This window comes from Onychostruthus taczanowskii, unplaced genomic scaffold (genome assembly GCF_017590055.1).
Source record: "Onychostruthus taczanowskii isolate IOZ18803 unplaced genomic scaffold, ASM1759005v1 scaffold49, whole genome shotgun sequence".
In the NCBI taxonomy this organism is placed as follows: Eukaryota; Metazoa; Chordata; class Aves; order Passeriformes; family Passeridae; genus Onychostruthus; species Onychostruthus taczanowskii.
The window spans coordinates 6,162,362-6,183,847 of record NW_024502458.1 but is presented as its reverse complement, the minus strand read 5'-3'; the positions used below and the strand labels follow the sequence as shown (position 1 = coordinate 6,183,847).

Genomic DNA, 21,486 nt, shown 5'->3' with positions numbered 1-21,486 from the left:
GGTCACCTATATTGTGTTTTCAACAGTGTAGGATACTGGGTTATGAACTTGGATATTTTTCATTCACATAAATTTTAAAATGCCCAGTGTTTATACGTTCCACTAGTAATGATTTATAGTGCATTTCTAGCATTATACTTAAGAGATTTCCTGGGTTGTTTTTTGTTTTCTCTTTTTTCCTTTTTTTTTTTTTTTTGGTAGTTCAGAAATATTTTATGGCTCCAAGTGATTCAGTGCAGCTGTAAAAACTGCTCATTTCAGATGTCCATCAGCAGAATTTTACAGAAAAATGTGCAACAGAGGACAGCACTAGACACAGCTTTCCCAGCCAGTTAAGGTACTCCTCTCCTTGCAAAGCATCACAGGAACACCTTGTGTCCTGAATGGAAGTGCTCTGTGAGGAGTAGACAGCACAAGTCAGGCCATCAGGAAGAGCCACAGCCACCAGTCATGAAGGTGCCAGAGTAGCAAACGGGCCTGAGGACACAGGCAAATGTGGTGGATTCCAGGTAGTTTGGGAAACTTTTTAAATCTCCATTCTGCCTCTCTTTTCCATGTTTTAGAGATTAGAAATTACCTGTTTGTGTTCTTTTCCCTACAGCCAAGAGATAATTATAATGTTTCTTCTGTTTTAGAGCTAAATAAGGGCACTTTTTTCCCCCTGAAGTGTTTACTTGCTTAAAAAAAATTCCTATTTTAATAAGATATTGTCTTAATCTCTAAGTGTCTTATTTTATCATGTACCTTAAAAACTCAGCATTCATCCTGACCTTCCCACTGCTACCTGACCAATGCACATGGTTTGATCTGCCCCTCCATTCCACTACACAATTTATCACAGGGGCTAAAGGAGCTGTTACACTGCTCTGTATGGAACAAAGGCAGCTCTAAGTACTAATCAACAAGTACTCTATTTGATATTGTCTCTAGGTAGTCAGCACAACTCAGTCACATTGGAATTGGAAAGTACAAAACATTCCTGCTCATTGTTTAATGGAATTGCAGGGGATGCACTACTGCAATGCAAACAGGAAACATTTAAGTATGTAGACTAAGAATGTCAAACACCAAACCCTTAACTAGAGGTAGCAGAAACTTAAGAGAAATTCTTCATTATGCTTCAGATTTTTCCTTAAGTGTTGTGCTTTTTTTTTTTTTTTAACAAGACCTTCTCAACAGTTCTGAAGCTCCTTGATGTGCCAGAGCTGCTCAAGCACCTTGGACAAATAACTCATCCCACCGAGCAGGAGAGCACAGTCAGTACTTGTCACTTGGTGCTAACACCGCCCAGATTCCCACACTGAGGCTACAGATGTTTGCTGACCTTAGGCAAAAGGGGTGCTTGGCCTGCAGGAAATACAGCAAAGGTTTCCAGTCCAGCCCAATCCCTGTCTAGAATATGGGAATGCCTTTGGCGTGGGAAGTACGTGTATCCATGTGTGAACAGAAGCAGGCAGGAAGGGGAAGTACTACTCCTTTTCTCCTCTTAAAATTAAGGAAAAAAAAAAGAGTAGAATTAAATATTGCAGCATCAGGATGTGGATGACCCAGAGGATGTTCTGGGATGTCTGTTTCTCAATGACTTTTTGTCGTTTATGGGTGTTGGGGTTTTTTTGTGAAAAGGTCAGTGAGCATTGGCCTTTGCCACTCACATCCACCGCCCACATCCTCCCTGCAGACCAGGATTTGCACCAGCAGCTGTGGCCTGGCATGATCCCCTGAGCCAGGCACTCAGGTCCATTAAGCATCATTTAAAGCACTATTTAATAGAGCTCATAGTTAAGAGTGAAGGCACTATGAGTCCAGGACAGTGCAGCACCAGTGTGTATCTGCTGAGGGTGCAGCAAGGTGAGAAGTGATCCCAGTTTTGTCAGGGTCAAGGTGAAAAGTGTCCCGTTTATTACAGAGTGTTTCTTACACAAACCAGCTCTAGACAGCACTTCTGCTGTGTGTCAGAATGGATAATAGTGTGGCCAGCAGGAGCAGGGCAGGGATTGTCCCCCTTTACTGGGCACTGGTGCAGCCACACCTCGAGTGCTGTGTCCTGTTCTGGGCCCCTTTGGAAGGACATTGAAGGGCTGGAATGAGCCCAGAGAAGGGCAACAGAGCTGGAAAAGGGTCGGGAGCAAAATTATGATAAGGGAACAGGGGCTGTTTAGCCTGTGGAAAAGGAGGCTCAGGGATGACCTTATCACTCCCTACAACTGCCTGAAAAGAGGCTGTAACCAGGAGCGGGTCGGTCTTTTGTCCCAGGAAAGCAGCGACAGGATGAGAGGACATAGGCTGTGCCAGAGGAGATTCAGGTTCGACAGTAGCAGGAGTTTCTTCACTTGAAGGTTGATCAGACATCGAAATGGGCTTCCCAGAGCGGTGCTGGTGTTTAAGGAGCGACTGGACGTGGCACTCCGTGCCATGGTCTAAGAGCCAGGGCGGTGTTCGGTCACAGGCTGGACTCGATGATCTCGGAGGTCTTTTCCAACCTAACCGATCCTGCGCTCCTACGGATGTTCTGGCGGGGCCCGCTCCGCTCAGCGACAACGCCACCGCCGGCTGCCCTGGGTGCAGTGGCCTTGCAGCCGGGATCAGGACGGAGGGAAGGATGCCGAGGGCTGTGAGCGGCGCCGGGGCCGCTGTGAGAGCGGCGGTGAGGGCAGCGCCGCCCGGGCCCCGCTCCGGCCCCGCGTCCGCCGTGTCCCGGCAACGGCGCGAGCCGCGCGCTTGGCCCGTCCCGCGCCCCGCGCTGAGGGCCGGCACCGGGAGAGGGCGGGCGGGGCGCGCCTGGGCCGTGAGGGGCTGAGCTCGGGGCCGTCCGCGCCGCTCGGGGCGCCTCGTGAGTCTGCGGGTGACGCGGGGTGTGGGGGGTCTTGAAGGGTGAACAGTAGGGAACATTCCGTAGAGCCTTGTTGGAGGGGACCCACAGGGATCAAAGTCCAGCACAGCACACCCCAAGAGTCACCCCATGTGCCTGAGAGTGTTGTCCAAACGCCGCTTGAACTCTCTCAGGCTTGGTGCTGGGACCATTCCCTGAGGAGCCTGTTCGGTGCTCGACCATTCTCGGCGTGAAACTTTTCCCGATACCCAGTTGTGCAGACATCCTCGCAGGTGTTTGTCCCCGATCTTTTCAGTGCTGGCTTTAGGCGCTGAGCTCGGCAGGCCCGCAGGAGGCACGGTGCTCCCTGAGAAGCTCGGGGGGGCACCAGCCCGGGAGATCCGGGAGGAGCTGTCTGCAAGGTGACAGGTTGTGCTGTTGACGTGTGTGGCCTGGGCGTGTGCTCACCAAACACTCCCCGGAGAGAGGAGGCGACTGGAGCCTTATCGGGAACGGGAAAAGTGGCTGGAGGGGGAGCATATCTGTGTGGGAGCAGAAATTGGTCACAATTCCAGCCGTACATTGGAAGCTTACTGTGGTGAAATTGCATAGTACTTCAGTATTGTTGCTTGGTGTGCTGTGTTTTTCTGGCACCGTGGCGAGATCTCAACAGCTGTAAATTTTGTTCTGGGTGGGGTTAAGCCCAGGTGCTGCTACAGCTACCTGCAGGGCAAAGTGCTGCTTTCTCTGTGGTGTCTGCCTTCAGGAGTTTGTAACGCAGCTCCTGCCAGACTGCTCCATGTGTGAGTTTAGGTGGATGTTCTGCAGTTCGCTTGCCCTCACACACCTCTAGCTGTAGAAGTCTTAAAAGGACCTGACACAACTGGTTTGTGTGATGAACAATGAGCTCTACAAAGAGGCATTTTGGGGGAAGTCAAATGCAGGGGGATCAAGGGGAGTAAGTAGATAAATACTCAGAGGGCATGGCATTAATCCTTCGGCAGACTTTTGGGGAAAAAGATTTGGGTGTGAAGGAAAGATAAAGTAAGTTGGAGACATTTGAGCAAGTCAGTTCTGTAATACAGCCTCAAGTTGAGCGTTTTGTGCAGATAGGGAGCTCTCTAAATTGGTTTATACTGACATGGATTCCTTGGCTTACCAGTTTCAGCATGCTGTGGGAGTTCTTTTGATCTGCCAGTGTAAGTTTGATGTAAGAAAGCTGATTCCTAATGTGATGTCTATGTATAAACAGACATTGTGTGCTTATTTGCAGACATTCTGATATTCACGTGCATAAATATTTAGAATAAACAAAGATTGTCATAAATTACCATTGTCATCTTAAGATTTTTTTTTGCATTCCTTTGGATGTATTTATATATGTGTGTGTTGGTGCTGAATCTGTGGGGAAAGTTATCTCCATTTAATACAAGTATTGCTGTAAGCAAAATAGTTCATTTTTAGCAAGAGTATAATGCCACATTCCAGACTCTTTGTAGTGTTCTGTGGTGTTTCTGATCTAACTATTCAGATTGTGTTACTTGTGGAATAATTACTGTAGACTAAAAGAAAGTGAGGGAGTAGCCATTCATAAACACACAAATGTAACTCTCAAATATTTTTGGCAGAGACTCTACAAGTGAATGAGAACTTCTCTCTACAGAATTGAGGTGAAGAACTTCACCATGGGTCAACAGATTTCAAACCATACACAAACTGTAATTAACAAGTTGCCAGAAAAAGTAGCAAAGCATGCCTCTTTGGTTCAAGAAAGTGGTTTCCTAACCTATGAAGAGTTTCTGGGAAGAGTAGCTGAACTCAATGATATGTAAGCCTTACTTTGCTTCTTTTTCTTTTCTTTTCTTTTTTTTTGTGTTTTACAGAGACCTTGTATGCAATATATTATCATGTGCTGGCTAAGCCAGAACTGGCCCAATTTTGAAATGGTTTTGAAATGTTTCCTTCATTTCTTTATGTTTTTATAATGGCTGTAATTACACTTCAAAACCAAGGCATTTTCTCCTCCTTAAATGCACTTCTCTGCAGTACTCTTCTTCCAGCAAGTGTTGCTCCCTCTTAGAAGTTCACAAGAGGTGATTTAGAGTCATCTTTTTGTTAGTGTCACCTGTGTCCCTTATTGTTCTCCCTTCCACCTGAAGATGCAATGCTGCTTCCTCTCTGCTTGTCCCTTTGGGTAGGAAGGAGCAGTAGGAGCCTGGTAGGGACAGCAGGTCCACGTGAGGAGGATGGCACCTGAGCCAGAACTCTTGGTGACCATCCCTGCTACCTCTGCAGACATGCCAGGCTGCTCCTCATTAAGGATGAGATGTATCTTACTGTCCCAAACCAGTGACCTAGATAATCCCAAACAGGAGGCTGCTTTTTTGTCAGATTTTTCATAGCCTGCCTTTTGCTAGACCAGTACAATGACAGTAAAAGGAAATGAGAAAAAAAGTAGTGTTGTTATTTTTAGCCTGTATTTATGGTATACAATGAGAGTGATAAAATGAAATGGAAACACACACACACTGAATAAGGGATTTGTAATGTTTGCTGTTTAACTAAAATTTAAATTTGTATTCAGTTTAGAAATTATCTTGGAGAGGGTCATACTTTAATGAATGACCTTGAAAAACACACAGCTGTCTTCTGGGTAGACATATAAATAGATTTTGAATAACCTAACCTGATGTTTTGCCTGAGACTCCAGGCATTTATTAGTATAATTCATTCCAAACTACTGTTAATTAAGTGGTTTCTTTCTTTCTAGTGTTTACTTAAGCCTGAGTGTATTCTGATTCTTATGGAATAGAATGTTGTGTCTGTGTTCCATTAAAGAAACAAATCTTAGGTCACCTGACACGTTCACCTGACTACCTCATTATTAATATATGCTAACAAAAATACATCTCATCAGCATATGCTGGTACTCACAGGCTTTTTTTTACATACCTGTTGAGGAAATAACCTTTCCAGCTTGGAGAAGAGATTGTGTGATTAGTGTAATAAACAGTGAGAGTATATATGAATTTCAGTGACTATACAGTACACATGCTTGCTGATGCTGGATCAGAAGACTTGCACAACATTTCCTGAAGTTTGCTGTGCAGTTTAAAGTGAAATGGATTCAATTCAAATTCAGTGTATTCAATGACATGCTAAGCAAGTCATTACTGTATAATATGATGCTCCTGGGCAGTATTGCTAAAATCTCTTTTAAGGATGAAGAGCAGACAGGTGAACCATAAATAATCCCACTTGGCTGAGGCTGCTGATTTTTGCAGGTCCAGCACATGGCGTTAAACTGATGTTGCTTTGTTTCAGTACTGCAAAATTGGCTTCTGGACAAGACAAACATCTGTTGTTTGAAGTGCAGCCTGGGTCTGATTCTTCTGCTTTCTGGAAGGTGATCGTTAGGATAATATGTACCAAAGTAAGTGTGAACATTTTAATTTGATGGCCAGTTTGTATGCAAAGATTTGAGGACTGTCAGTTTTACTTGTGAAATCCAACCCTGCTACATGTGTTTTGATACAAGTGACATATTCAGAGATGCTGTTGGAGATAAATTAAGTCTAAATTCTAAGTTTCTGCAAAAAGCATGGCAACAAAAACATTTTTATAACTAAGTTTAAAGGTGTGATGCCTTCCATTGGAGCACTTACGGCCCTTTAGTTACAAATGCAGGTGATTTGTGAGGTCAAGTAGTTGAAACTGGCAATTGTAGATTTTGAAATTAGTAGTAGAAATTAGTCAGGTCTTTCAGGCATTATTAGTTGAGTTACTGTGCCTGTACATAGTCTGATCCCTTAGAAAAACAATCTAAAGATTAAATGTTTTAATTTTTAAAAACTTACGAAATTTGCTCTGTCTAATGAGGAGATTTTCCCCTCTCTATCCTATCATTAAAGGTAAAGTCATTTAATGATCCTGAATCCCCTGAGCAATCTTAACATGTGGTTGAACAAGCCAATCCTCAAACTCTGTTTGAAACCAGCAGTAGTTGTAGTTAGTAGTTTTCTGTTTACTCCTAGTTTTCATTAAGGCAGCCATCACTGTAGGCAATTTTAAGTTCAGATATCAGATGACTGATTTTCCTGGGCTTGGTTCTAAGTTCAGCCCATTTCTTTGGGTGTTAGGTCCCTGCTCACACCTGAATCCACTTCAGTAGTGATGGCAATTGCCTTGCCCTAAAATTGTGGTGCTGCCTGTGGTGTTCCTCAGGCTGCAACAGCTGTGGGCAGTCCTGACTCTTGTTGAGCAGATTACAGCTTGTGAATGTGATGAAGGACACTTAGGAAGTGTCATGTACTGCCTTACATGAGAACTGCAGTGCTGTACATTCTGAGCAATGCCAAGTTAAAATCTGATAAGTAATTGTAAACAATTCTCATATCTTAAGATAAATAAAACAAGTGGCATCGTGGAAGCTTCCAGAATCTTGAACTTATATCAGTTCACTCAACTTTATAAAGACATCACCAGTCAAGCAGCAGGAGTTCTTGCACAGAGTGATACTTCTGAAGAAGCTGCTGAGAGTTGGAGGTCTCTGTCTTCGTGTCAGGCCAGCTTGTGGATGGGAAGGTATTTTGATACACAGTTGCAGCATAAGCATTTTGGGCGTTGTGCTTCAAACCTGAGCTACAAATACCTGCTGATGAGAACTGCTTGTGCTTGATAGCTGTAGGCTCTGTACCTTCACAAACAGGGACAGACACCTTCCCTTGCACCAAGGGAGCTGCAGTGCACTTGGGTGAAATCCTGAAATATGGTGCTACCATACCTTAGCTTCAGAGCAACCCTTTTAGAGATCAGTTCTAGTAGAAACATAGTGTATGTTGAATCTCCTGAATAAGGGAACAAGAGGAAACGGAATCAGCTGCAGCTACAAATCCAGGGGGTTTGACAGTGTTTGTTTAAACAGATTTTGTTATTGTTCCACTTAAACTTTCTCTTCCTCTTACATTTTGGCATGTGAAAGTTCCCATCTGTTGCCACTAGAAATCCATCCATTATGGTAATAATTTAACTTGCAAGACTGGAAAAATGTGAATTGTCTCACTCATGTTTGACCTTCTGCTTTGTTAACCAGAGGAAAAACAAAAGACTGAGGTCAACACCTGCAATAACTTGAGTTCAAACTGAATGTAAAAGCAAGAAGCCTGTCACCCTTTCCCTGTGTGGAAGTGTTGCTGCTACCAGTAATTCCTTACTTTTCCTGAATAAGTTCATGGTTCTAACTCGGTTTAAGTGAGGTAGAGCTACATTTTACAAGAAAAGGTAGTAAATGGTAGAGTTCTCTATGTTCACCAGTGAAGAGATGGCAGCCAGGTATTTTCATGAAACAGCCTGAGTGTCACACTTCAGCTGTTGAAATGAAAAAGGGGTCACCCGTGTTGTCACACCACAGAGCCCTCTGGTTTTTTTAAGTCAGTGGATTGCAGAAGGTATTATTTTCATTTCATTTAATTTCCTGTAAATTGTGAACATGTTTGAGACAGAACAGAAAAATTGCTTTCTCAAGGTTATATCAGAACACACATTTTTCTGGAAATGGTCTTTTGCTTCAAACAGACAAAAAACACAGACCCCAGATGCTTAGGCAAAACAACTTTATAAATTGCTAAAGTCAATGAGAAAAATAAAAGATTTTCTATGTGAGTTTCTTTTTCATGTTTTCAGACTTGGAGACAGAGGAGATGAGCATCCTTCTTGTTTGTAAACTGCATTACATGAGGCAGTATCAGTCACAAATAAAAACAGAGTATACTTTGCTAATATGATGCAGTTTGGTGAGCTTGTGTCTTAGCCAAGTTTTTCAAGTTACTAAGGAAAACAAGCTGAAGCACCTTCAAGTATTCTACACCAATGAAATCTTCTGTATATTTTTCTGTGATAACCACCCATTTGCCTCAGTTCTTCTCACCTTCAGACATTTTTCAGCTCTGCAAAGTTAGCCCTCACTGTCTAAAAATAGCAAGGGTTATCTGTTCAATTCTTCTTAACTTTTTCCCCTAGAATAATACCCCATATCTCTACAACATCCACTTCCTATTCAGAGCATTCAAAACATGCCTAAGTGGTTTATGCTTTCTGATAACAAAGAGCTAAGCATTTCCTTTGTCTGTCACTCCTTTATTTTACTGTTTCTTCAGGAACTTAGTGACTAAAGCTGACTTTGCAGGAGCTTTATAAATAGGCCTTTTATAATTGCTTGTATAGACACCTACAAATCTCAAAAATTCAAGTGCTATTAAAGGGTAGTACTCAGAATTGCATGGTGGAGGAAAATGAGAAGGGAACAGGTCTAAAGAGCACAGTGAGCAGGCTTCTTGGAAACTATTGTCCTCATTGTATGGAAACTACCATCTGAAAAAAAAATCTGTCATTTTAAAGTAATTTCTCCAAAAGCAAATTGAAAAGGAATCCCCAAGGACCTACTGAAAGATAAAACAAAGGCATGTTGACTGCTATTCAGTAGGTGGCTATTCTGTGCAGATCAAAAATGAATCTGTATTTGACAAGCTCCCTTAGATGCCTAAGCAAAAATGGTCTGGTCAGTAGTCATTAAGGTGAACTAACTCCTGAAATGCCATTTTTTTCTGGATTGCTATCTGTCCCTCAGGTCAGAACAGGGATTCCCACATTAGGGTTTTTGGAAAACCCAGGCAATTTAGAACACTTCCTTGGTTGTTTTGGAAGTGAGCTGTGACTATAAAATTGCAAACTTTACATATCTGGCTAGGCCAGTGAAAGCTGAGGATTCTCTGCACCTTTTTGCACTTGAGAAGTCTTGATGGTGCCAGTATTTGAGATACTCCTGATAAGAACATTAGATAAAGGTATCTAATATTTGGCAAAAAGATATAAAATGTCAACATCTATCTTGGGTAGTGAGATAATTTGTCAACTTCCCCACCAACAGAAACACCTGGAAGTTTAACTGGAAAAGCTGTGGTAATAGTCATCTTGGGAGTCCTAATTTGAGGAGCACTCATATGGAGCATATTGCAAGCTAAAATCAGCCTTTTCAATCTAGTGAGTAGTTCAGCTTCTGGCATTTTGATGCCATGAGAGATGAGTGAACCTGCATTCTGGTAGTGATCCTCTTGACATGCATGTTTTTGTCTAGGATATAAACCAGCACACAGAAATTTGGCAAAGTTCATTATGACATAGTTCAGCCTAAGGTGCAGTGACAGGAAGGCAGGTTCTTCTCCTGCCTTTAATGTAAACAGTGTTTCTGTTCTTCTGCCCAGTCATGTGAGACAAAGCAGTTACAGCTCCTCATACTTCCTTGTTAATATGAAAAGGGATTTACAGAGCCCTTGACAGCACCAAAAGCACCTGACACAAATACTGACAAAAAAACCTGACACAAAAAATAAATGCACATTCTGGCTTAGTTCACTTCACTGCTGGCATAGGCTGGGATCACATAAGTAGTCCATTCACAGATTAAAAGCACAGGTGTTTCTGGCCATCACTAATTATTATGAACAATGTAGTAACTGGTGTAGTTACTGGGGCATAAATATGAAACATCTGGAAGAAAACAGTGTCTTCTCTTCTGCAGGGTTAAACAGCTGACAGATGAAGAGGAATGTTGCATCTGCATGGATGGGCGTGCTGATCTAATCCTGCCGTGTGCTCACAGTTTCTGCCAGAAATGCATTGATAAATGGTAATATAGATGAAAGGACATTTATTATTTTATAGTATGCATGTTTCAGTTTGATTTGACAGATTCTGTAGTTGCCATATAATTTAAAATTGAGTAAAAGCAGACTGAAGCAGAAGGAAGGCAGGGCATTTTGTAAAAAAGAGATGCGAAAATGCTGTTCAGCATTTGTTTTGTAATTTCTTACCTCTTTTTATTCTTCTAAAATTGAGTTGTTACAGTCTTGCTCAGAAATTTGAGAAGATGGTATATGCAGATGCTGGCATGTTATGCTTCACAAATCTCATTTAAGGCTTGTTAAGACTGTGCAAATATGAAGGCAAATTGGACTGTCTGTCACTTACTTGGGAAATAACTATCAGAGGGTTTTTTTCCCATATGTTGTGCTTTCACTTCAAATAAATGGCATATAATTTACTGATTTAACTATATCAGACTCTTCCAGAAAGATATTTCTTCTCCATGGCAGCACCTTCAAATTTACATATATAACATGTAGTGTACAGTGTTCAGCTTAACAGTAAATTGAACACCTTTTCAGCTTCTGCATCTCTGATACACCAGTTCTTTGAAATGTGGGAGAGAAAAATTCCTTTGTGGAGGAACACAGCTCTTGTCTGGCCATGCATGCCCTCAAGGACTAGGGAAGTGTCCTGGCAGTCTGGCATTAGGGGACACAGACCTGCTCTGTTAAAAAAGGGGTTTTTTTTGGTTAGTTAACTCAAATGGGTTTGCACATGATTTGTGCATAAGTATTTGTTTTGTGGCTGTTTGAAAGACTTATGGAAGAAGTTACTCTTGTAACAAACACCAGCCTTCCACAAGTCAAAAAACACAGTAAAAATCACTGGATCTCAGAATACAGCAAGTCATTCCTCTCTTCTGGGAAAATGTCCTAACATCTATCAGCAGGACAGGGCTTAGTTTAGTGACTGTGCTGGAGAGTGGATTATATGCTGCTTTGGCTGATGAATCAGCTGAACTCCTCACTGACTTCCAGTTGCACCATGCCTTTTTTGCTCTGTAATTTTTAAGGTTGATCTCTTAATATAGGTATAACAGAGGCTCTCAGTTGGAACATAAGTGTTGGGGACCCCCCAGATGGTGGAGTGGGTTGGGACTCCAAGGGACCAGTTCTAAACCTCTGTGAGCTGCATGACCCAGGAAAAGGCTCCTTCTTCTCTTTATCTAGGAAGCCTGCGGAGACTGGTTTCTAAGGAGCTCAGCTGAATTCCTGAAGATAGGAAGAATTAATTTAGACAGTGAATTTCCATTTAAACTTTCTAGCCAGGTAGCCAGATGCATCCTGTCTGACCTGAGCAAAGGACTAGGAGGAACATGATTCCAAATTTTCACTCAAAGAATGGAGCTGCATTCAGAAGTCTTCCTCACAAGAAAAGAAGTTTTTAAACAAACAAAATAGATAGATGGCCTAATCCAGTTAACGTGATCATTCTTGAAGTTCTCACTGGGTTGATTCTTGTTTGGGTTTTGTTCGTCCTTTTGGGGGCTCTTTTGGCTTTGTCTGGCCAGCAAAAGACCATCAGTGAAAACCACTCATTTCTGTGCCTTCCTAACAGGAGTGACCGCCACAGAAACTGTCCCGTGTGCCGCCGGCAGGTGACTGGGGCAGGAGATTCCTGGGTGGTGTCAGAGGCCCCCACAGAAGATGACATTGCCACTTACATCCTTAACATGGTGGATGAGGCGGGGCAGCCGCACAGACCCTGACCCTGCCCACCAGGCTGATTGTGGCAGAACCACTTGAAGCTTTGTTTGCCCCAGCGTCTGGTTTTACCCCTCCTTGTTCTTCCACAGTCTGTCCTTTCCTTCTCCTCTTGGCTGTGAGTCTGCGCTGCTCTCCTAAAGCACAGGGTATCTGAGCAAGTCTCTGTGTGTGCAGTCCTCGTTATTGAACTGTTCTTTCAGCAAACTCTTTGATGATTAACACAGTTTACTTTAACAACAGCGTTTGGTATTAATTAACAGTTCAACTACTCGATGAAGCAACTTGTAACAGCACAACTACAACTACAAACTGCTGTTTGAGCATCACAGCGTACTGCTGCAGAGATGAACCATGGCAGATGGCTTGACCTCACAGTTCCTACCCTTAAAAGCAACTTTATTCACAACTAATGTGAATAAAGATGACGAGTTAGCACTAGTGGGTATTAATTTGAAATTTTGCTGTTGAAACTTGAAGATGTCCCACTGCCTGTTCTTCAGTAGGAAGTTATTGCTGCTCTTAGTGTTTACAGATACTTAATCTGATCTGTTATGACTTTTAGTATTAATTATTTTTAATCCGTTTTCTGTGTAGGCAGGTCTGTAAATGTACTTGTGCATTTCCCCTTATTCTTCTAACAAGAATTTTAGAATATTTTTTTAAATATGATATTTGGCATAGTCTTATTAGCTTGGAAACATTAAACAGTTTCGTACACAATCCTAAAAACAGTAAATCAGCTTCTCAGTAGTTTTTGATAAAGAACAGCTAATATTATTTCTAAACATTGGGCATATCTGAAAAGAATGCCTTTATTTGAATTAGCACTTAAGGTGTAGTTTAGTCTGATGCTGTGGCTTTATCTGCTCCTCTTGAGTTTTTGAAGTGATGAGATCAGAGTTAAAAGGTATACGAAGAGTTACAAGTGATAATCTAAGTAAGGGTGCTCTACTTCATATCTACAAGTGCAATATGCTTTTATGTAGCAGAGGGAAACTTCTTTAACAATAATGTGGCTTGGAGTGAGATGCACATGTGACAGCTTGGAAAAGGGATCTTTCAGCTGGAGTGCAACAGTATTTTGTGTCTAGCAGAATAAAGTCTTTAAGAGCTGAGTTTAGACAGTCTAAAATTGTTAGTATTCAGGAAACCCATCTTAAGCCTCTTGTGCATAAATAGTGTTATGGAAATGAATGGCTACTGTAGAGAATTTTATCTATATATATATATATATATGTATATTAACAAATACTGCTTTTTCTCACTCAGTAACCTCAAGTTAAAATATTCAAGTGTAGCATTTGAGGGAATAACAGCATAAATCTTGCTTACTGTGAGACTGCATTTTTCCTTACCATACCTGTTAAAATTCCATGATGCCATAAGGCTTAAGTCCTTTTGTCACAGACAGGTTCTGAATTAAAAGGCATGTGCACATGTAGATATGCACATTTAGGTTATTTTTCTTAATTGGCTACAAAATAACTTAATTACATCGATTTGTTAAAGAATGTGCACAGAGTATAGCACCTATTTGAGCTTGGCTTGTGACACCATTGTCAAATTTATCATAGGTTATAAGACAGAGAAGCAACATACCCTTCATGTGTCTGTTATCTGAGAGCCAGTGTGGCTGAGTGTGTAAATCTGTATTTAGCTGTGGAAAAATCCTTTTAGGAGTGTATATAGTTGAGAACTCTTTTGGTTTTGGTTTTTTTTTTTTCCCCTTTCTTAAGCCATTGATAGCAATGAGATATTCTTCAGTAAATGTATGGAGTGTTTGGTTGCATAAAGGCAGTTGTTGTTTGGGCTGGAGATTGCTACTGGCCCAGGATTTCCCACTAAAACATGTGCAAATATTCCTGATCATGCACCAGTTTGGTTTCCTTTTGCTTTTTGAGCTTGCATTAGTCCATGTTCAGAACTTGCAGATAATCTTTGAATTTTTTAAACTTTTTATATCACTGGAACAAAAAGAGCATCTAAATGAAAGACTCAAGCTAACTTTATTTTTCAAGTACTTCAAGAAATATACTTCTGAACTGAGATTTTATAAGCTGACTTTCTGCTGAGAACTTACATGAACTTCTTAAAATGTAATTTTATAATGATGCAAACAGGTTGTTAATTGCAGCATAATGACAATTACAATATAAACTAATGCAAAAATTATTTAAATAGTGAAAAAGTAAACTTTGTATTCTGTACAGCTTTTTTTAAATTAAGTTGCTGTAATTCACACTGCTGTGATGTAGATACTGTAATGTGTGCCTTGTAAAATATATGTACTGTATGTTATATGGAGAAATAGACACTTTAACAATGAAAAACTAGTAATTTGGTACTGGTTGGTATTACTTAGTCTGAAGTACAACATTTAGCAAACAATTTTGGAAAAGGAATCCATTGGCATGGACATAGCAATGAGTTCCAGAAGCTAGACCTTGAAAATGTGAATTGCTGCAAATAGCTGTTGGTGGGGGGCATTAGAATAAATTAACTTTCTTGTGTTAAGTGAACATTTCTTACAGGTTTAATGTAAAATTGTAACTTAAACATTAGAGATTGTATTAATGGCTAAGAACATTCCACTATATTAAACTTTGTGTATGAATTGTGCAATAAAGTTACTTTGGAAGAAATGTTAGAGTTCTTTTAAGCTTAAGGAATATCCTGGCTTTAGTACCACAGAAGTCTGAAAACTGAGTTGTGATCCAAATTAAATTGCATTGTACAGGTGGTGTGGTTAAAAGTGTGGCACTGTGAGTCAGAGCTCTCTCAAACTTTGAAGGGTTCTATCAACAAGGTAGCTCAATGCAGCTCTGCAAAAAAAACCCCAAAAACCTGGCTCTGATTTGACCTCTTCTAGGTACTCAAATAAATTGGAATGTTCTGAAGTGATGGGAAAAATTAAACAACTCTAATTCTTAGAGGACAATATTGAGAAGCGTGTTTGTTTGGGGAAAGGACTTTTATTTTCAGAGAACTGTGGTACACTTTTTCTCCAAGTAATTTCATCATGTTTCTGATGATATTTTAAATTTTAAGAATGCTAAGGTTTGGAATATTTTTTCTTGATTTTTCCTTGTTTTAAGTAAGAATTGAAATACGTAATTAATGTAACTCTTTCCTCTGTCTAGTTACTTGGCTTATCTGTTTGGATCTTTCGAAGCCAAGGCAGAAATGGGAGCAGAATTCATTAACAGATCAGGAAATTAGAATGGATAAAATGACCAGTTGACAGGCACAGCAGTTGACAGGCACAGCAGGAGGTAGGTGTACCAGAGCAATTAGCAAACCTTTATATTTACTAGTTTAGACAGCATATCAGTGTGATGGGCATGATTCTTTTTTTCAGTGGGAAATTGTATATTTCCTTATCTTTCCTTTAAAAGAAAATTAGAAAGGTTTTCTAATCCATACTCTTTCCAGTTCTGGAAACCAGGGCAGCCACTGAGATCTCTGTTACAGGTTTGAACTGAGCTGTTCAATCCCACCCCTGTAGAGCTGTATGTGCCAAATGCATTATTTTTGGAAGGGACATACTGGCCATGGTTCTTTGTGCTTTGCATCCAGCTAGATCCTGGAAGAACAGCTCCCTCAGGGAGCCCTAAGGATGTCTGATGTAAGTAGGAGCTGCATGTTAACCTGGCTGGCCTCAATCCTTACACTGCATATACACAATGCTTTAATTTTGTATTCACACACACTCTGTAATGGAAGTAATATGACAGTAATTAAGTATTTTCTTTGGACTTCTGTTGTTAAATCATCCCTGATTATAACTTGCCAGAGCTTTTATCCTCACCTGTTTTAAGTGGTTGAACAGAATTTTCCTTTATGAGTGTGTCTTAAACATCAGTCATTTCAAAACTGAATTTTTGTTAACTGTCTTTTCTTTCAATGCTTGATTCCAAGGCATAGAATTTATCATACAACAATATTCTTTAAGGATTGAAAACTTTTCCTGCTGGGATGTCACTGGAAATTAGCCTGGATGGGGCTGTGTGCTTTCCAGTGACCAGTGTGTGACCACCAGGTAACGTTTCACTCTGAGCCAGCCAATGTTGCAGCCATGAGGGATGGGACAGCACATTCTGCTTTTGTGTCTGAGCTGCCAAGATGTTCATTAGCAGATCTTTACTTACCTCACTAAGCCATCAAAATCCAAATAGTTAACACTGGGCATGGGATTTGTAGGTTTAATATTAGAAGGAATTATCAGTTTTGTGAACTTGGATAGAACTTTGCACTGTGTGTCTGCTGGAATGAAGAATACAATCCAAGAGGTGATTAAATGAGCACTCTTCTTTAGTTCAAAGCACTATTTAAAAATGCTAGGTGTTTTCACAAAGTAAACCTGAAGTATTTGGAAACCTGCACCTCTGAAATTTTTTAAGTGTAAGAAGGTAGGAGTTTGATACAACAATCTGTGCTTCCATGCTGACCCATTTTAACAGAGCTTCAAACACTACTTTTTATGTGAGACGTGTCAGTCACGGTGAATGACTCATGAAGCAGTGGTGTTGGTGTCTCACTGTTACACAGACTGCCTCAGTATTACACAGACTGTGCTGTTTAACAGTGGTGCTTTGAGAGGTGTGGGGGAGAAATGCACATTGCTCAGCTACAGATGAACCTGTACTCCTGTGCTTCAGCAGTGCTACTCGTGTACAGAAATAAAGTTTGTGTACTGAAAGGGATGATGTTTTAATCTTCATCTAAAAATCAAAACACTTCTTACTGAAGTGTTTTGTGTTATGCTATTCCTCAAAAGTCACGGTGACTATAGCAGGATATCTGTGTTGATACTGTTTAGTTAAATCTGTCACTTGTTGGCTTCTTAGTTGGGTTTTATCAGACGAATCTGTTGTGTGTGCTCACAAAATCAGTGCACCTTGAACTGCTCTGCCCTGAGAGTCAGGGCTGCTTTCCTGCTCCCAGGCTGGGTGTCTTGACTCTCAGCTCAATATCCACAAGGCTCCAGGACCAGCAGGAGCTGCTGCGTGCCCTGCCCTGGTGCCCAGCTTGGATGAGCAGGGAAGCAGGGTGGGCACCAAGAGATGGCAGGAGCAGCAATGCAATTTCACTTTCAGAACTTCATGCCAGGTCTGAATGGTTGGTTTGCATTAACACTGAATTGTTTTAAGCCAGATAAGCCTTTAGCCTCTTCTCCTAAATAGTGCTCACTGTCTTCCCTATTTAGGTTTAGTCAATTTAATTGCACATGGTTTTAGTTCTCCTTAAATGTGGAGATTGGGAGGAGCTACTTTTTTTTTGAGAGATATACACACAAAATCCATAACCATATTCTTTTGCAATTCATTCATTAGTGTAATGTTTAATGCTTCCACAAGAGGCAAAAGATAAACATCATGTAACCCAGGCACAGAAAGAAAAAAGCAGTTTTTAGAGACACCTTTTCAGACTTGGATTTTAACTAGGCAAAGAGAACAGAAATGTTTAGCCACACATAAAGAACAATGATACAAGACAATAAGGTGGCTTTGGGCTGTGAAAAAAATATGCATTCTCCAGTAACAGAGCAAATGCTTGAAGTTTGCTAAAGTAACAGAACAGAAAAGAATTGTTCAGGTGGATGGGTTGTAAACATCAAATAACCATAATTAACCATTTCAGGCTGAAAGTATAAAATGCTTTTGAACCAACAGATTTAAGGAAGCCTTGAATAATGTTTGAGCCTCTCTCCTAATGCAGTAAAGAGCAAGTAGGTTGTTCTTCCGTCCTGCAGCGGTTCTTACCCAGTGGCCACCTGCAGTGATGTTCTTCCATCCCCTGAGTCAAACCAGCTGTGCTCTAAGCAGGTTTGACCTCAGCACAGCTGGGGTATCAGCACTGTCCTGCACTGGTGTCTGTGTGCACAGCAGTGACGTGGGCTAGATCTGTCTTTTCATTCCAGCCACAGCCTGAGCCCTCAAGGTTACTCTGAACAGCCTCACGTCAGCATGAAAGTGCAATTTTTAGAAAAACAAATCAAGGCAAAGCTTAAGAACTGAACTTGGGAGTCAGTAACATTTGCCCAATTAAAGGATGACCAGGAGAAATGTAGTGATGGAAGCTTGAAAGGATGTCTGTTTATATTTCCCCAAATATAATACTATAAGCCCAATTTCCCCTTAAATGCAGCACACAAGAAAACACAGAAAGCAGAACTTGTGGTCATGACCACTTATGTGTTACTGTGGTTATTGTCAGAATCCCAGTTACTGTCCATTCACTGAATATGCAAATCCAGTTGGTTTTTTTTTCAATAACAGCTACAGACCTATTAGAACCTGAGGTAAGGAAAGCCGAAAAGGTATTAAACATATACACAAATTTGGTGTAATTTTAAGGAAACTAAAAAAGACATGTAGGTGACAACAAAAGCAGCACTAATAGAGATCTTCAGGTGAAACAACCCAAGTAAATCAGTTGGAATTATTTACCCAATGTTTATTAGGTGGAAATACTTAAAACTGAAATTCTTCATACCAAGCATGTTGCTTATTTAGCCCAGATGCAGATGTTTTTCCCAAATAATGTTATGTTGGTAACAGTTTATTAGGAAGTTGTACTGATGAAAACAGACATTTGCATTTGATGCAGCTTAAACCACTTTCTCAGACTTATCCTAAGCAAATGGCACCAATCCTGAGACTGCATTCTATGAGCTGCTAATGTTCCTAGCAGTGAGGCCAACAGGGGCTGCTAACTGAGAACTTGGGACAATTTTACTCTCATATAGCTGGACAGCATAATGTGGTTTCACATGATTTTAGGGGTACAAGGAATACAAAATCTGGCACATTGCAGACATTAGGCTGGAGCACTGAAGAGCTGAAGTCAAATTCCCACCACCTGTCTGCAGCCCCGGTTTTGGATGAAAAGCCTCTGCAATCACTGCAGTTCTCTCTGCATGACACTGGCTAACTGTGATGGTGAGTGGATGGCCAGAGCTCTCCCTCTTGTGCCTTGGACTCCGTCAGAGCAGCCTTAATTCCAGGCTGCTTCCTGACATCTTTAGGTTTATCTCTCTCGGTGGGTTCTTGCAAGGCTGCACAGCTACAGGAGGTGATAAGGAATTTCTCCTTCCCCTACTTTAGTGCCATTTCCTTGCACAGGAGAAGGGCCTAGCCTAGGAAATAGAAGTGGCACAAGACATCTGACTGAGTGCAACATGCAGGGTTCAAAGTCAGGTGAACCTTGATGGGCCAGTATCACTTACTGGCTTTTTATGCATTAATGCTGAATGCCTGTTTGAAGAAGCCCAGTGTCCCTATGCAGGGTATTAGAGAGCAGTGGTCTATCCCTGGGCTCAGATCCTGCCTCAGGGACTGCAGGCCTTTGAATTGTGGACTCACAGGCAGCCACGCCCTCTGCTTCCCCAGCCTCAAGTCTTTTTTGGTGTGAAACTGTGCAGCTTCTACAATACATAGCTGCCATCATGTTATCAACCTTTAATCCTTTCTGAAGTACTGTATCATAAAGATGATGAAACAGAAAGAAGATTAAAAGTGATAAATACTCCAGTAGCTGTACTTTACTAACCACTTCCTCATAAATAAATAGTTTAACATAATATACCATGATTTGAAATGACAGATTTCAAGTGGGCTGGCTTCTGTATAAATAGACAGCTTGACTTCCTATTCAGCTGTAGTTGACTAAAATACAGACTAAAACAAATGTGTAAAAATATGTCAGAAGTAGGACCAGAACCAGGTCTGGCATTTCTACCACTGATTCATAAGAACACTTCCCTTTTTCAAGTAAAAAATTTCTTTTTATATGCAACCAGAATTATCTGCATAAATTTCTAAGTAATTTGAATGGGCATATCCACATATTCCCATTACAAAGCAATAAAAAATGTTCTCAACTTTCAAGGCAAAATTTTCTTGATGTAATTAGACTCATTACAATGTATAATAGTGATTTTGACACCATGTTTTCCATTCGCTAGATTAAAAACCATTCATCTGCAGTTCTTCCCTGACATCCTACACAACAACAGGAATTAATTAGTCATTGAACAAGATTACCCAATGTTGTTTTTTCTTCTTTTCCAATGTAACTGCCGAAACATTGAGTTAAAAACTGTGTCAGAACACCTTCCAGAATGAAAGGGTGGCCTCAAAATTCTGCACCCCATAAAAACTGCTAACGAAAAAAAGAGTTAAACTTAAAAGTGTTAAAAGCCATGACTGGTACTGAGACTTGCAGGACCAACCCCGGTGGGTGTGTGCTGTCAGCATCTGCGGGATCCTCAGGTGCACAGCACAGCCGCACTACAGATATTCTCTCTGGTTTCCCAGGCTACACAGCAGGGCACAGTTTAGACAGTATGAAACAAATAGTACATGATTCTGAGTTTGCATTTAATATTTACAGCAATCTTAAAAAGCCTAATGTTCGTAGAAACTGAAATCTTTGCAACGAGAATACCGCAGTTTACCTTCCACAGATACTCCCTTTGTCACTGGACTGTTCAGTTATGTCTCTGTAGCATCAAAGACAGGTGATTTGAGGTTAATTAGCATATTATCCTGCTTAAGAGGAACATATTCTGGTTTCGCTTGAGTTTGTAACTACTTGGACAGAGTAGAAATATCTTCTGTTCTCATGGCATCAGCCAGGAAGCTGAGTTCATTGCACAGAGTCTCGTACCTGAAGGCCATCCGGATCTGGGCAACATTTGTCTTTCGAATGTCATTTCCCTCAGGCCCTTCCTTGCAATAATTCACCCCCAAGAATTTCTGCTTTTCCTGTGAACAGGATTAAAAGTCAAAAGGAAGAAGTCAGTTCAACTGCTTTGACTTATTGCAGAAGTAAGTGTTAGCTGAATGAGTCCAGTACAAGTGAAAAGAGCAGTTTCAACCAGCTGGCCGTTGAACTCTTCCTCAGAGTCTTAACCAGTTTAGGAGATTTTAAGTTCAAAGTTTATGCATATAATCACTCAATAGTACACTCAATCTGGCTTGCTAAAATCCCTCTGTGTTAGTGTTCAGCCTTCACTGCCACATCTTGCATGTGAGAGGGTGAAAAGAGGCTTAGGTTTCTTTTGTTGGTTAAATGTCACACAAGAGGAAAATGAGTAGTTGTCAGCAGGGAATATTGGAAGAAACAATAGAATATACTCCTGAAGCCCCTTCAAATACCAGTTCCCTCAGAGAAATGTTCAAAAGTGGCACAGAGTAGAGAATGCTCTAAAGTAAGTCCTAGAGAAAGCCTTGGCTGTATAGAGTTTTGAAGCCAGAAGGGAAT

At 40.9% G+C, this 21,486-nt stretch overlaps 2 protein-coding genes across 7 annotated transcripts in view; one reads left to right on the top strand and one right to left on the bottom strand.

Moving 5' to 3' along the window:
* The first annotated feature begins 2,729 nt into the window (after positions 1 to 2,729).
* RNF141 (ring finger protein 141) lies at positions 2,730 to 14,861 on the top strand. 3 transcript variants are annotated; one of them, XM_041415239.1, is made up of 6 exons: positions 2,730 to 4,008; positions 4,438 to 4,637; positions 6,134 to 6,242; positions 7,212 to 7,393; positions 10,386 to 10,493; positions 12,071 to 14,861. In XM_041415239.1, the coding sequence occupies exons 2-6, from the start codon at positions 4,453 to 4,455 to the stop codon at positions 12,219 to 12,221; spliced, it is 735 nt and encodes a 244-aa protein (XP_041271173.1). In that variant the 5' UTR covers positions 2,730 to 4,008; positions 4,438 to 4,452; the 3' UTR covers positions 12,222 to 14,861. The 3 variants fall into 3 exon arrangements, with proteins under 3 accessions (XP_041271173.1, XP_041271174.1, XP_041271172.1); XM_041415240.1 differs by having other exon boundaries at positions 2,812 to 2,830; XM_041415238.1 differs by having other exon boundaries at positions 3,896 to 4,019.
* A 2,668-nt stretch (positions 14,862 to 17,529) lies between these two features.
* Positions 17,530 to 21,486, bottom strand: part of AMPD3 (adenosine monophosphate deaminase 3) — a 32,925-nt gene continuing 28,968 nt past the window's right edge. For all 4 annotated transcript variants that reach the window (XM_041415234.1, XM_041415233.1, XM_041415232.1 and 1 more), the window contains exon 15: positions 17,530 to 20,987. In XM_041415234.1, the coding sequence (XP_041271168.1) occupies positions 20,811 to 20,987 (177 nt within the window). In that variant the 3' untranslated portion in view covers positions 17,530 to 20,810. The remainder of the gene's footprint in view (positions 20,988 to 21,486) is intronic.

What these genes read in the sequence shown, in the direction of transcription:
- RNF141 (XM_041415239.1), top strand. Translation starts at nt 4,453, where the DNA reads ATGAGAACTTCTCTCTACAGAATTGAGGTGAAGAACTTCACCATGGGT. An exon ending in GTAGCTGAACTCAATGATAT is followed by an intron (nt 4,638 to 6,133) that starts GTAAGCCTTACT and finishes GCTTTGTTTCAG; the next exon opens with TACTGCAAAATTGGCTTCTG. An exon ending in CAGAAATGCATTGATAAATG is followed by an intron (nt 10,494 to 12,070) that starts GTAATATAGATG and finishes CCTTCCTAACAG; the next exon opens with GAGTGACCGCCACAGAAACT.